Source organism: Talpa occidentalis, unplaced genomic scaffold (assembly GCF_014898055.3).
Source record: "Talpa occidentalis isolate TD23 unplaced genomic scaffold, MPIMG_talOcc4v2.1 talOcc4.4, whole genome shotgun sequence".
In the NCBI taxonomy this organism is placed as follows: domain Eukaryota; kingdom Metazoa; phylum Chordata; class Mammalia; order Eulipotyphla; family Talpidae; genus Talpa; species Talpa occidentalis.
In genome coordinates this window covers 52,683,748-52,698,607 of record NW_023604295.1, presented here as the reverse complement: position 1 = coordinate 52,698,607, position 14,860 = coordinate 52,683,748, and the positions used below count along the sequence as shown (strand labels likewise).

At 37.7% G+C, this 14,860-nt stretch overlaps 1 protein-coding gene across 2 annotated transcripts in view; it reads right to left on the bottom strand.

Annotated features, from left to right (window-relative positions):
- Positions 1-14,860, bottom strand: part of SLC9C1 (solute carrier family 9 member C1) — a 72,722-nt gene that overhangs the window by 46,577 nt on the left and 11,285 nt on the right. For both annotated transcript variants that reach the window (XM_037525565.2, XM_037525567.2), the window contains 4 exons: positions 7,798-7,959; positions 5,469-5,568; positions 1,561-1,704; positions 271-445 (listed from right to left, as the gene is read on the bottom strand). In XM_037525565.2, coding sequence (XP_037381462.1) covers positions 271-445; positions 1,561-1,704; positions 5,469-5,568; positions 7,798-7,959 — 581 coding nt within the window. The remainder of the gene's footprint in view (positions 1-270; positions 446-1,560; positions 1,705-5,468; positions 5,569-7,797; positions 7,960-14,860) is intronic.

The window sequence follows — 14,860 nt, the reverse complement described above, 5'->3', positions numbered from 1 at the left end:
ATTCTGTATCAGATATTTTTTCAATGATTCCTAAGCTTTAATTCATTTAATATTTATTATAGACCTATTGATAGGAATGTGGTGAAGGAATTTAAAGATCCATAAGGTAGAATAGGGAAGAGGAAAGTTGTTTTTCTTTCCTCCCAATCTTGTCATCATAGCTAAGTCTCCACCACAGCCCAAGTAGAGTTGAACTACCTATTTACAAAAATTTATATTAGCACAGTAACAGTTTTTATAAAATATTTCAAAAAATATAGTTTCCTTTACTTGAGATTTTTCTCTCTCAGATCCAAGAGCAGTGTCAGAGTAGGCAAACAGAAGGGCCATATTTATATTAGGTGTCCCTTTCATTTCACTCCAGACCACAATGAATGCCCAGCGCCAGCTGAAGCCATGACCAAGTCGAGACAAAAGAGGACTCATGAATAAGAAAACCACAAGTCTAAAAGACAAAAAAAAAAAAAAAAATTATGCCTGTCATAGAAATTCCTTTCTAGTTTATGCCTATCAATTCCCTGTAGAATCACCCACTTGAAGACAAATAAGCTATCTTTCACAGACATTTTGGCATGGCACCAAAGGAGGGCAGAGGACATTCCACAGAGAGACATGCCAAGAGAAGGACATTATTCATTGTTCCTTCTGCTAGGTGAGCTGTACAGCAATGCAAGTCATCATTCAGTGGTGCATCTTAATGGTGCAAAAAAAGAAGGGCTAGAGAGGTTTTGTAGCTCTATTCTGAATCCCAAGAAGAAATAAAAGCAAACTGATTGAATGAGAGAAAAATTTCCTCCTTTTCTTTTTTTCTATAGGTTATAGTCTTGCTGAGTCTGTCCAATATAGTTTATTTCTATTTATTCTTTCAGTCACACTTCGTTTCCAAGTAATTTGGAATTACCATACCAAGTAATTTCCACTTATTTGGCACCAACTGACTTGATGTCAACTCCCAACTAATTTTCTTAGTGGAAGTAGAATGTTAGTAACTTGAGTGATGGAGATAAAAGAACTGTGAAACTCCAGTTATGGCGTTTATCCTTTTATCTCATTTTCGGTTACTTGGGTAGATTCTTTCCTTAACATTGCAAAAAGGGGGTTATAAAAATCATTTAAAAAGGAGACATTTACAGAGATTTCCTTATCACTGAAAAAAATCTAGTTCCAACTATAATTTAATTAATAGGAAATTATTTGTTATACAGTATTAAGCAAAACAAGCTAAATTTTTATTTTATGATTGATTTGTTTAACTTCATGAAATTTCATAGAGAAAAAAACACTGGACAAGTGTATATAGATATTAATAGTGGTTTTTTTGTTAGTGAGATTATGAACTTTTTTCTTCATAATTTCAAAAAAAGTTAATGTACTTGCTTGCATTGCTTTGAAATAGTTTAAAATAAAAAAATTACTAAGCACTAATTTGCTGATAATTTCTTGGAAAGTGTTAAGAGTCAACTTTTCATTCAAACGTATGAAACATTTTTATTATATAAAATAATATAGTCAGGTTTACTCAATTTCTTACAAATCCAAAAGTTCAAAAATCACTCTTACCTTAAAACAGTAAGTGTGAAATAGATGTTTAATGAATAATATATATCAGAAAATGATATATATAGGTAGGTACGTGCAGGAATTAGAAGTCCAATGAAAGTGAAAACCATAAGAAAAGCAACAAATGAGAGACAATTCCAGAATCTGCATTTTCAGAAAAAAAAGTTAATTGTAGCTAATTAATCTAACATATTGCAAAGCTTATCTTTGCATTGTGCTAAGAATTATATCAAGAAAATAAAGATACATATAAAGATACATTTACCAACTCTGTGTGAGCTTGTAATTTAACTGGGGAGAAAGCAATAAAGTAAGTAAATAATTTTAAAACAATTTAAGCCAGTTTATATTGCAAGTAAGTCAGTGTTTTTCTTTTTGAAGTCACTGAAAGAGATGGATAGGTTGCGGCTATGCTACTTGACAGAACTCAATTGGCACCAGGGTTGACATAGCTGAAAATACTGGCTATATGCAGTCCTTGTATCATTGCAAAGGGTTAAAACCATTTATTAAAAAAAAAAGTGTACTGAACTGCTAGTTTGATTTACATAGTGATAAAATTAAACACTGGCCTAAAATCTAGCTAGCACTTAAAATATGTGAATTAATCTTTTATTCACATTAATGCCCTTTGTCAATTCTTTGAGATTTATGAGCATGTGCTTTTTTCAAATACTCCAGAACCCAGGAAGACTCTGCATCAATCTCAGGCAAAGCAATTTGAGAAAGTGCACTCACATATCAATATTGATCAGTTTTGGGTGTTTGTACCATAGCAAGCTACTTAAAACTTACTTCTTGTTATTCTATATATTTCATGTGTTTAAAGTCAACATGTTAGTTATATTTATAGCAAAATAAATAGAAAAGATTTAAAAGGCATGTGAATAACATCTTATGAAAGCAGGGTAGCTTGTTTTACCTGTATACGGCCAAGCTCTGTTCCTGAAACCCTTTCAAGATAATTTTGCCCCTTCTACAGAAGGACTGGCCGCTTCTGCCAGTATACAGAGAAAGAACACTAATATATTGAGTAAGCACATTTCAAGAATAGAAACACAAGAGCACAAAGCCAAATAGGCACTGTGTTTGAGGCATGTCTTGAGACTAGTAAAGTCTCTTCATAATCTTAATTTCAAGAAACTTACTAACGGTGTGGCTAGAGCAGGGTGGGAGAGGTAGGAGAGGTAGAAATGAATCACAGATGTAACAAGTGGGGCATATAAGAGAATTCTGTCTGCCATTAAAAAGCTGACTTGTAGCCAAATAAAATGAAAATTTATTATATGGCTTTAAACAAAATAAGTGATCTGGGTAAGAACGAAGTGAGGCAGGATCAGTGAAAAACCATTAACCGATGCATTATCATTTCAGTGTGCTTGCAGAAATGTTAGAAGTGGAGTGCAGACCTAAAGGGGATAAGTGGAAACGAGGTGGAGGATGCATCTCCCCTTCAGGGAGCAGTGTGAACCTGCTGTAGATTGTTGCAGGAGATAGTGGATTTACTACTCTTGTCTTAGATTTCTACTATCTTGGAGAGCAGCAGCTGGTACATATCATATTTTAGATAGTAAGTTTCTTGAAATTAAGATTATGAAGTGGTTCTTTCTTTTTTAAAAAATATTTTTATTTATTATTGTTACTAGCAATAAAATATAATTGCTAGCCCTGTGCACAGGTGTTTGAGGGAGGCTTGATTCCGTGGGATTCAATGACCACACCGTATTAAAGGAAAAAGGATTTATTGTGAACAACAGAGGCGATGTGCGAGCAAAATTATAAACAGTGCCCCAAACCCAACCAAACCGATGAATATGCATACATACTGTACAGTTTCCTCAGAAATCAACATCACGGAGGCAAAGAGTCAGCACTTCGGAGAACAGCACGGGAGACGTATTCAAGTCCAGCAGCTGCGAACCGCAGCAGCTAGACGACCACTGTGTTTTTATCTCCCGAGGTCGGATATGGCCAGTATCCAAGCTCAGGGATTCATGGTGGGCTGGTCACGTTTCTGTGCACGACACCCCGGAGTTACATAACCAGCCATGTTTCTTGGTGGTCCTGGACATCGCGAACAGTTACATAACCAGCCCTATCTTTTGGCTCCTGGTCCGGGCGCTGGCCAGGCTCCTGGATCAAGGGGCCAAAAGGTTGTCGCACATCTTCCGATGTCCCCGGCAAAACGACATTAACACTTTATTTTCCTACAATTATTTATATATTTTTTAAGATTTTTTTTTTTATTTATACAAGAGCTGGGGTACAGGCTAGAGGCTTAGGGGGGTGAGACGATTCACCAGAGACAGAGTGGGGAACAGAACAGGCAGACTGACGAAATACACTGCTGAGGGGAGCAGCCGGTGAGGCAGGAGAGGTCTGCTGAGCCATGTGGGAATCTCCCTACTGGCTAGGAATCAAAGACGCGCTGCAGAGGCTGCGGACAGCTTCACAGCGCTGTGCTCAACCTGCTGCGTCACCAGGGAGGCCCAGAAGTGGTTCTTTCTATGACCATGTAAGTGGATGGCTGCTGAAGTATGGCGGTAGATCTGTTCTTAGAGGAAAGAAGGTCCAGGAACTGAAAGAGGAGGGAACGGAAGAATCACCTATCGCCTGACATCACTAAGAATGGTGATAGGGTAATGATGGGGAAAGTTACCAGGACAGAGGAGCCAAAATCTTTATAAATTGAAAGGTGTTGACTAAGTGACTTTAGAGATTATTAGAGTCAAGACAGTGAAGATGGTATAATCTGATATCATGAACTTTGAAAGTGGGTTCTTCTGTGGAATAAGGAGAAAGAATAAAACTTTGAGGTACAGGGAAGTCACCTACCTCAACTCTAAATTCAGAGTGCCAGGGAGGCAGATGCGAAAGAAATCATGACTTGTAAAGAATACATGGAAAGTGATATCTTCAGGGGAGATGCAGCTTTCAGTTGGAGCAAAAAGGGGACGGGAGCTTTCAGAATCATTTCCCTTGGATAAACAATTTCACAAGATTCTTAATTCTTCCTATGAATTTAACCCAATTCTATTTAGCTGCTGGTGCAATTGACTGCCACTGTAATTGCCATGATATTTTAGTGAGGTGATCCAAAATTTTCTAAGACCTAACACTTCTAAGCTTCTGACTTATGAATTTATTCTATCTTTTATAACATTCTCCCAACCTCCAAAAAACATTGATAACATTAGGGGTTGTGGTAACACATATGTTGCCATTGTGTGATTTATGTCAAGTTCCCACCTTGTGTATAGGAGCATTACAGAAAGCACCCTTGTAGACTGACATATATCCCTCTAACCCTTCAGCTAGGTGCCCTTGAGCAGGGACAATTTGTACATTTCTAGTGAAATATGTCTTACTTACATTTAATTTGACTATCCTTTCTTTAATAGCACTGCCAAACTTCATCAAATGCCCTAGATTCATTGTTTAATTTGTTTTGCATGCCACCTTTTCATTGTTTGTAAAATATTTGTCTTCCATTCTAGTAGCAGTGCCATGCTGAGATAAATTGGACCCTATGTCAAAAAGAATTATCTGTGATATTTATCTCATCTTTATTTACATTTTTAAAAATACTTTCACCATGGCTTTTTGCATTTATTTTAATTTTTAAAGAAAATATCACATTAAAATATTTATCTTGATTACTGATTTTTTTTTGTCATCCTATTAAATTTTGTGTTTGTGAGGAGTGTCCCATTTGCTTGAGACTTGAGAATCAACATGAACTCCAGGTGAATTTATAAAATTTTGCTAAAATACGAAGATTTGAGGCACAAGCAATAGTTTTCAGTTAGTATCTTACTTACACCATGCAGATATAGATAGTTACTATTACAGTATTATTGCTTCCAATGTATTGAATATAAAACCAAGTGAAAATGTCAGTCACTCACTCAAGAAGAAATGTTTCAACTCCTGGTTTAAGACTTGCAGAATTTAAAAAGAGTCCCATGATTGCCAGGGTGAATATTCCAGACATTCCAACTAGTTCACCTATTTTTAAAAAGAAATGAAGTGTTAATTTGACATCAATAGTGGCAACAATTTTATCAGAGGTAAAAATAGCACACATCTTGATAGTACTGTGACTTTATAGAGAAGTTACTAATTGGTTTCAATAGGGTAATACTACAAATTATTGTTACCCATCTTCACCCTACTCCCTCCTTCCACTCCACCTCCTTCTTATCTGCTCTTCTGGATGGAAGAACATTTTGAATTGTTTTATAAAATTTCTAAGCCAAAATAAATCTTTGGTATCATTGTGTGTGAGTCATATAATGATACATTTTAATTTGATGAAATTAGATATAATAGTATTATTATCAAACTGTTGGGTCTTCCCATCCAGCAATGGGAAATTACAAGATTTGTATTTTTTTAGTCCTGGCTGTAATTGGTTTTTAAACTAGAAACAAACATTTTTGTTAGTCATTTTGAGTAATTAAAGAAGGGGAAACAACTGCAGACATAGGTATTTGAAGGACATCAAGTACTGGACTACTGATAGTACTGTGTCAGGTAATGGTGGAATTTGGAAAATATTTATGATTATTATCTTAAAGGTACTAGTAACAAATACTAAGTTAGAGCGGCATGAAAGTCCTTTTATATTAGGATTATATTACTCTGTCCTCAGTTCATGAAACTCTGCCTTAAAAATTTTCTTACTAATATATTATTGAGATGATATTTTGACTTTAAAAATTTTATATAATTTCCTTGGATATAACCCTTAATCTTAAGTCTATGTTTACTGACTAAAGGAATTAGAAGAAATTATATTTGCTGCGATATATTTTTGTAGGCATTTGGGTGTAGACATTTGAAGTATCATATGATGAGTATACTTGTATTGACTAATCATTCCTGTAACCCTACTAGATTATAATTGACTTTAATTAATTAGGAAGCCTTGAGATCCTATGTTCTACCTTCCTTCCTCAGATATGAAAATAATGAATATTTTTGCTCTAGAATTTCTAATAAGTTTATCTCTGTCTCAACTTACTCAATTTTGTATTTTGCAGCAAACATTTGTAGTTTTCTATGTTTAAGTCCAAACTCTTAAATTTCTCTCTTTATACTTTGTAGTTTTTTACCAATATAAAGAGAATCAAATTTTCATTATATTTTCTAAGTAGTTACTGCTAGTTCCTAAGAATTCTACTCAATTGAGAGTGTGTGTGTGTGTGTGTGTGTGTGTGTGTGTGTGTGTCGGTGTGTGGTATCTTACTCAAACTATTCAAGAGCCTTGATGCTTTACTTTACTAAGTAACTCACTTGGGTTTTCTATGTAATCTAAAATGTATGAACATCATTTTCCCCCTTATTGCATTATTTAGTGTTTCCAGATTAATTTTAATCATGAATATAAAAAGTTGATTTTATTCCAAAATGTAATGGAAAGACAGACATGGTCTAGGTGTTACTGCACATGCTAACTCCAAATCATTTCTATGAATTAACAGCTGAGTTGAACTTGATCTGATTCTGAAACAGTGATGTGGCTAATTATCAATATTAGTGATACTTCTCTGATGAGGGAGTGGTAGTAAATGGATTAATAACATTAATAATTTTTCTAATATTTAGTGTCACTCAATCTGTAACTTGAATATTGATTTCTGATGTGATTGAAGAGTAACCCAGAAAAAATATAATTTAATTTCAGGCACTTCAAATAATTTTTTAAGGCCATCCTTTTCAAATCAGCATTTAATAACATTGTGATTAAACAATGTTTGGAATTTTATTGAAATATTCTTCTAGTCTAGTCATTTCTAGAAATGATCTACATGTATATTGTAAAGAAGATGCATTCTTCTTTGGAGGTAGAATTCTTTATGTATCTTATGAAATAAGCTTTTACCTGTTTATCTTTTACAATACCTATACTTATATTTTGCCCAATTGGTTATAAAATTCTCTGGGAAAGTCATGACAAATTATCTCATTGTAATAATGGTTTTGTCAAATTCTTTTGTCTGTTGTAATGGTATTTGATATATATATGTGTGTGATATACATATATATCGGTGTATTGTTTTTTGTAGTGCAAGATGAATATTTTCCATGTTTTGATGAATTATTTTAACAAAAATATTCCTTCCAGATTAGTTGAATATTTTTTGACCAAGTTTTCCTTGATGTATATTACCCCATAATTTTATTTTGAAATTTTCTATGTCATTTGACTTCAGGAATAGGCCCCTCACTTACTAATATAAAAGATAAGGTACATAGTTGAAGAGCTGAAATTTATATGATGGACATCATCAACAAAAGCAGTAGCCATCCACCGTTGAATCAGATTTGAACCTATCATTCCAAATAATGCACTTGCTATAAAATTTGACCAAGTGCTCTCCACGACTTTATAGGCTGCAAGAGAGAAAAGAAAAAATAATTAAGAACGTAAATGCCCTTATTTTAAGAGATATTCTGGGTCAACTTTTCTTTCTGTCATTATCTTTACAAATGGTTCATTGCCTTTGGAGTAGATTTCTGTATTTTCTTATTCCTAAATTGGAGTTTCTTTACAAATGCTGATAATCACACTTAAATCTGTAAAATTTAATTAGTTTATTTTAAGAGATTTTTCCAGTCAATATGTAAGGAATATATATATTTATTCATTGCCAACCAGTATAATAAATTTTGGAGCTATGGTAATGAACAAGAAGTAGAACATCTTTAAACTCAGGGAACTTGCCTTCTAGATCTAACAACACACACAGGAAACAGGTGACTGAACCTCCTGTACTACCTTGACCACCACACTGACTGGCTCACTATTTCTGGGCACTTCATTTGTTTCCAATTCATTTCCATGACAAACAATGCTGCAGTGTGTGATCCTGAAGAAGAAATACTCCACGAATAGATTGTTGCTCTTTTGTTGATATTGCTATATTTTGCCAAATTGCTTTCTATGATCATGTTGTTGCTCTTCCCAGGGAATAGGAAGCCTAAGTAAACCCTTCCTTGATAGCCTCAGAATCAGGCAAACATAGTGAGATGAAGTCCTTTATTTATTTATTTATTTGTTTATTTGTTTATTTATTTATTTATTTTTGTGGGACCCTCACCGGAGGCCGGGGAATGAACCGGTGCCTCAGAGGCTGCGGGCAGCGCCACCAGGGGAGGCCCAAGGAGCAAAATTTGATTCCCAGAGGAAAGTGGGTCCTGGAGTCAGCAAGACCTGAAGGGTCTACTCCCACAGAACAGGTGGAGAGCACGATCAAAGCCCACACAAGACCCGCTGGCAAAAAAGCAGCAAGAACCACCACAACAAAAATAAAGCTCAGTTTGGGGAAGTAAACCCTAGCACTGAGCTCAGAGGTGGCAAATTGTAGTAGAAAGAATCCTTTCATGAATTCTTGTCCATAAATGTCTACTAGTGGGGAGAACACTAAGAGAGCTGAGAAGATTTAGATTCTTATCTGTCTTATCCCAAGGCTGAATGAGAGCCATGATTTCTAGATTGGTCAAGAAAGCTGTATCACCTGTACAGATAGTGTGAACCTGGGAGGAATTTTATGAATGAAGCTCTAGGACACATCTGCTTTAGGCATGGAGATGGGCATGGTGATAATTTTGGGAGTTCAGCACCTCCTACAACTGAAACATAAGGATGGAGACTGACTTGGGTTTCAGAAGGATGCAGGGAACTGGAGGTAGAAGGACCAGCTTGAAGGGTGTTTGCTCCTTTAAAAAAGGAAAATAGTTTTTAATCAGTAAAGACTTTGTCGGCTGGATTTATTAGGTCAGGACAAACCTCAAAGCAAATACATTATTTCTTACAATGTCCCTAACCTGGAAGAAGCTGGAGTGGAGACTAGAAAAGGAAGGAAGCAGGATGGAGAGCAATGAGGAGACCTGAAGGAGGCACATGGAGCAGAGACAGATGTATGAAGCAGATGCACTTGCTTCTTGGTCCTGGACTGGTTGAAACAGATGTGGGTCAGAGACTGTGGGGAAGTTAACAATGGCAGCTTTTATCTTAATTTTGATTTTGCTCTTTTCCTCCCAGACTTGTCTGACTGTTTCTGACCCTTTTCTGTGGGTCCCTGCCAGAAGGTGCTTTAGACTTGTGGTAGGCTTTCAGGTCTTGCTCTTGGCCAATCCCATTTGGGTGGACTTTTACCCACGAGGGGATGGGTAACTTTGAGTGCTTGGTTTAAAACTATATTCTTTGTCTTTTCTGTATTGTTCACAAATTAAAGTTCCTTTCCATTAAAAAACAAAACAAAACCAAAAAAACAATGTCTCTGATCTCCTAATTCTCAAGTTGGAAAGGTAAGAATTCTTAGTGCAGTGATTCTTTTTATTTTTCCCTTATTATGAAATTGTGTTAACTTCAAAGATTAAGCAACACTGTTTAAATAACTATATGTTACAAAAATAATAGTTCCTATGAAAATTGTTGGTTTAGGATGATGTAATTGATATAAATAAAATGCAAATGAAATACCAGTAAATTATATCAGGCATATTTTTTTAATTTAATTTATTTTTAATCTATTTTCTTTTTACATCATTGATCAATTTTAAACAATATTTGCTTCCCCCCATCCCTTCAGGTTGAGTCCCCATAGAATTTCCTTCACTAATGCACCCATGAACCATCACCAGAGTCCCCTGTTCTCCTCCCTCCTCCTCCCCTGCAGTATGTCTCTGATTTATAATTTCTGTTTTTGCTTTGTTGTGTTTGGTACTATTATTTTTTTTACACTGATGTCTTATTTGGTTCCCCTATATTCCTGTTAAAAGTGAAACCATCCGATATTTTTCTTTTTCCTTCTGGCTTATTTCACTGAGCATAATTCCTTCTAGCTCCATCCATGTTGCTGTGAATGGCATGAGTTTATCTTTTTTTTTTGATTGCTGAATAATATTCCATGGTGTATATATACCACATCTTCTTGATCCAGTCATCTATTTTTGGGCATTTGGGTTGTTTCCAGGTTTTGCTTATTGTAAATAGTGCTGCAATAAACATAGGGGTACATTTGTTCTTTTGAATCAAAGTTTTTGTATCCTTTGGGTAGATCCCTAGGAGTGGAATTGCCAGGTTGTATGGTAGCTCCATTTTCAGTAGACTGAGGAACCTCCAGACAGCTTTCCATAGTGATTAGACAAGTTTACACTCCCACCAGCAATGTAGGAGAGTTCTTTTTTCACCACATCTTCGCTAACATTTGTTGTTGCTTGTTTTTTTGATATGTGCCATTCTTACTGGTGTAAGGTAGTATCTCAGTATGGTTTTGATTCGCATTTCCCTGATTATAAGGGATGTTGAACATTTTTTCATATGCCTGGTAGCCATTTGCATTTCCTCTTTGGAGAAACATCTTTTAAGTTCTTCTGCCCATTTCTTGACTGGATTGTTTATTTTGTTTTTGTTGAGCTGTGTAAGTTCTTTGTATATCTTTGTGATCAGTCCCTTATCAGTTGAATGGAGTACAAAGATTTTTTTCCCAATCAGTGGGGTGTCTCTCTGTTTTGGTTAATGTCTCCTTTGCTGTACAGAAGCTTTTCAGTTTGATGTAATCCCAGGTGTTTATCTTTGCCTTCACTATCACTGCTTTGGGTGATGAGTCTTTACAGATATTTCTGAGATGTATGTCTTGTAGTGTTTTACCTATATTTTCTTCTATATATTTTATGGTTTCAGGTCTTATGTCCAGTTCTTTTATCCATTTTGAGTTGACTTTTGTGCACGGTGAGAAGTAGTGGTCTAGTTTCATTTTTTTGCATGTGGCCGTCCAGTTCTCCCAGCACTATTTATTGAACAAACTGTCTGTGTTCCATTGCATATTCTTTGCTCCTTTGTCAAAGATTAGTTGTCCATATAAGTGTGGTTTTATTTCTGGGGTCTCTATTCGGTTCCATTGGTCTGTGTCTGTTTTTGTTCCAATACCAAACTGTTTCAATTATTATGGCTTTGTAGTATAGCTTGAAGTTTGGAAGTGTGATACCTCTTTTCTCCTTTCATCAGTAGGGCTTTGGCTATTTGTATTTTTTTGTGGTTCCATATGAATTTCATCAGTATTTGTTCTATTTCTTTGAAGAATGTCATTGAGATTTTTATTGGAATAGCATAGAATCTGTATATTGTTTTTGGGAGGATGGCCATTTTAATAATGTTAATTCTTCCAATACATGAACAGGGGATTTCTTTCCATTTCTTTGAGGCTTCCTCAATTTCTTCTAACAGTGTTTTATAATTTTCTTTGTATAGGTCTTTCACCTGTTTTGTTAGGTTTATTCCCAAGTATTTGATTTTTTTTGTTTCAATTATAAAAGGCATGGTTTTCTTGATTTCTTCTTCTTCTGGTTGATTGTGTATAGGAAGGCTACTGATTTTTGTGTGTTGATTTTGTATCCTGCTACTTTATTGAACTGATTATTTTGAGTAGTTTTTCTATGGAGTTTTTAGGGTTCTCTATGTATATTATCATATTGTCTGCAAATAGTGATAGTTTTATTTCTTCTTTCCCTGTTTGGATTCCTTGTATGTCTTTCTTTTGTCTTATTGCCCTGGCTAGGACCTCCAGTATTATATTGAAGAGCAGTGGTGAGAGAGGACATCCTTGTCTTGTTCCTGATCTTAAAGGAAAGGTCTTCAGCTTTTCACCATTGAGAATAATATTGGCAGTGGGTTTGTCATATATGGTTTTTATCATGTTAAGGAACCTTAACATGTTCCTTCTATCCCGAGAATTTCAAGGGCCTGATAATTGTTCAGAGTATCCTCATACTGCTTCATTTGCACTTCTCTCTCCTTTTCTCTTTTGGCTCTTTTTATTTCTGTATCTTCAATAGCACTGATCCGTTCTTCTATTTCATTGATTCTGTTTTCATTGCTTTTCCCAGAGTTCTTTATCTCCTCTAGTAATCTTTTAATCTCCTGCATTTCTTTCCTTTCTTAAGGTCTCAATTTCATTCTTCAGTGCAGTGATAATTTGTCTCAAATAATTTTTTTTCCTTTTTGTTTTCTTTCTGCTTTTTAATCATGATGATCATTAATTCTTTATCTGATAGGCCGAGAAGTTCTTCTATGTCATTGTTGAGCTCTGGTGATTGTATTTCTTTTTGTGGTGTGTCCTTCTCCTGTGGGCTTGCTTGGTAATTTGTATTTTTCCTTCTCCCTGCTGTTTGCTTTCTAATTAGTTTTATGCGTTGGGATGTTGTGCCACTGGTGTTGGTGGGCATCTCTTTGGATTGCTCCTTCAGGGGTGTCGGAAACTTTACCAGACTGAGACCAGCACTGGTAGGCCAAAACTCCACGAGGGTGTTGATGCTGTGTTGCTGGGCACTGTCCCTTAACATTGCCTTCCCTCTGTATTTACTGAGTTCCATCAGGGAATCAGCTAGCTGGTGATTTTGTTCTGGTCACTAGGTGGTGCCAGAGACCCATACTTGCTGACCTGTGCTTTTTCCCAGTGGTTCTCTGAGAAATGGGGGGGGGGGGGGGGCGAAGGGTAGCACCTCAACACAGGGGCATTTATTCAAGCTGGGTGCTGTGTCTGCCCCGTTCACCCAGGGCTGTACCTGCAGCTGTATGGATCCCACGCCCTGAATTCTGTGCTCTAGGTCTCAGTTCCAGGGCTATCAGATCCAAAATGCTGGCTGTCACCCTGTGAAGTGCCCACTGCTATGGCGCGTCCCAAGCCCCGGATCTTGCACTAGGCTCTCAGTTCCAGAATGGGGTCTTACTCCACGCCTTGTTTCCCTTCTTACCCCCATTTGCGTGGCCCACCCTCTCTCAGAATCTGAGGGTGTTTTGGGGATCCCTGGTTTCCAACTATCAGGATGTTGGTGATTTTGTTCTGGTCACTAGGTGGCACCAGAGATTTTTTCCTAGTGTCCTTCCAGAACTGTTTCCCCCACCCCAAAAGGTCACCGGGGAACAGAGTGGGGGTGGCGTGGAGCTCCTCAATGGTGTGGGGGTGCTGTGTCTGCCCTGTGCCTTGCCATCGTGGGGATCACATGCCCCGAATCTCATGCCCTGAGACTCAGTTCCGAAACCCTCAGATACAGGATGTGGGTTGTAGCCCAGTTCAGTGTCTGCAGAAATGGGTCCTTTTGCACCCCGCTCCCATGCCCGGGCACCTGGTTTCTGATTATTCAGTGAGGGGCATTCACCTCAGTGACAGCTCCCACGTGTCTCCCCACCAACCTAGGTCACAAGCACAGGGACCTGGGCAGCTGCGATCCGTGTATGCTTTTCAAGCGTGTGCTGCTTTTCTGAACAAGCTTACCTGCTGGCCTTGAGCTATTTTCAGGTCTCTCCATGGAGTCCTTGTTTTCCTCTAATGGCACCTGGAGCAGATCCTCACTCAAGGATTTAAAGTGCACTCATTCCAATTACAGGGCCTCGAAAGAAGGCCCTGTTATTTTTCATCAGTACCTCCCTGGGTCGGGAGTGGGTAATTTGCATGTCTGCCGCCTTCCTTGGATATGGTAGCCATTTCTCAGGCTCCCTCTCCGGACTCAAACCCTGATTCCCATCACCCGTGGTCACCATGGTAGGCATGGCGACTACCATAGAAAGTTGATAAGGCAGACATTTGAATGGGTCGTCGCCGCCATGGAGGGCATGCGATCCGGCCGAGGTTATCTAGAGTCACCAAAGCTGCTGGCGCCCACTGCCCTGCCGGCAGGAGCCGAAGACTGACCAGGTTGGTTTGGGTCTGGTAAACGCATGTGTCCCCCTCTAGAAAGGGGGTCGGCGCCTGTGGGCATGTATTAGCTCTAGACTTACCACAGTTATCCAAGTAGGAGAGGATTGAGGACCAAAGGAACCATAACTGATTTAATGAGCCATTTGCAGTTTCACTGCACTGGCCATGCGTACTTAGACATGCATGGCTTAATCTTTGAGACAAGCATATGCTACTGGCAGGATCAACCAGGTATCAAGCACATTTCTTAAGAGAGAATTTTCTGGGCTTCCCTGGTGGTGCAGGGGATAAGATGCAACCTATGAAGTTATCTGCAGCCACTGCAGCATGAGTTCGATCCCCAGCCAGGGAGCTACCCACATGGTGCAGCAGACCTCTCCTGTCTCACCCACTGCTCCCCTCAGCAGTGTATTTCAGTCAATCTGCCTGTTCTGTTCCCCACTCTGTCTCTGGTGAATCCTCTCACCCTCCCACGCCTCTGGCCTGTACCCCAGTTCTTGTATGCATAAATGAATAAATCTTTTTTTTAAAAAAAGAATTTTAAGTTACCAAGAATGTGGAGAAATTCTGACAGTTAAGAGAATAAGGGCACT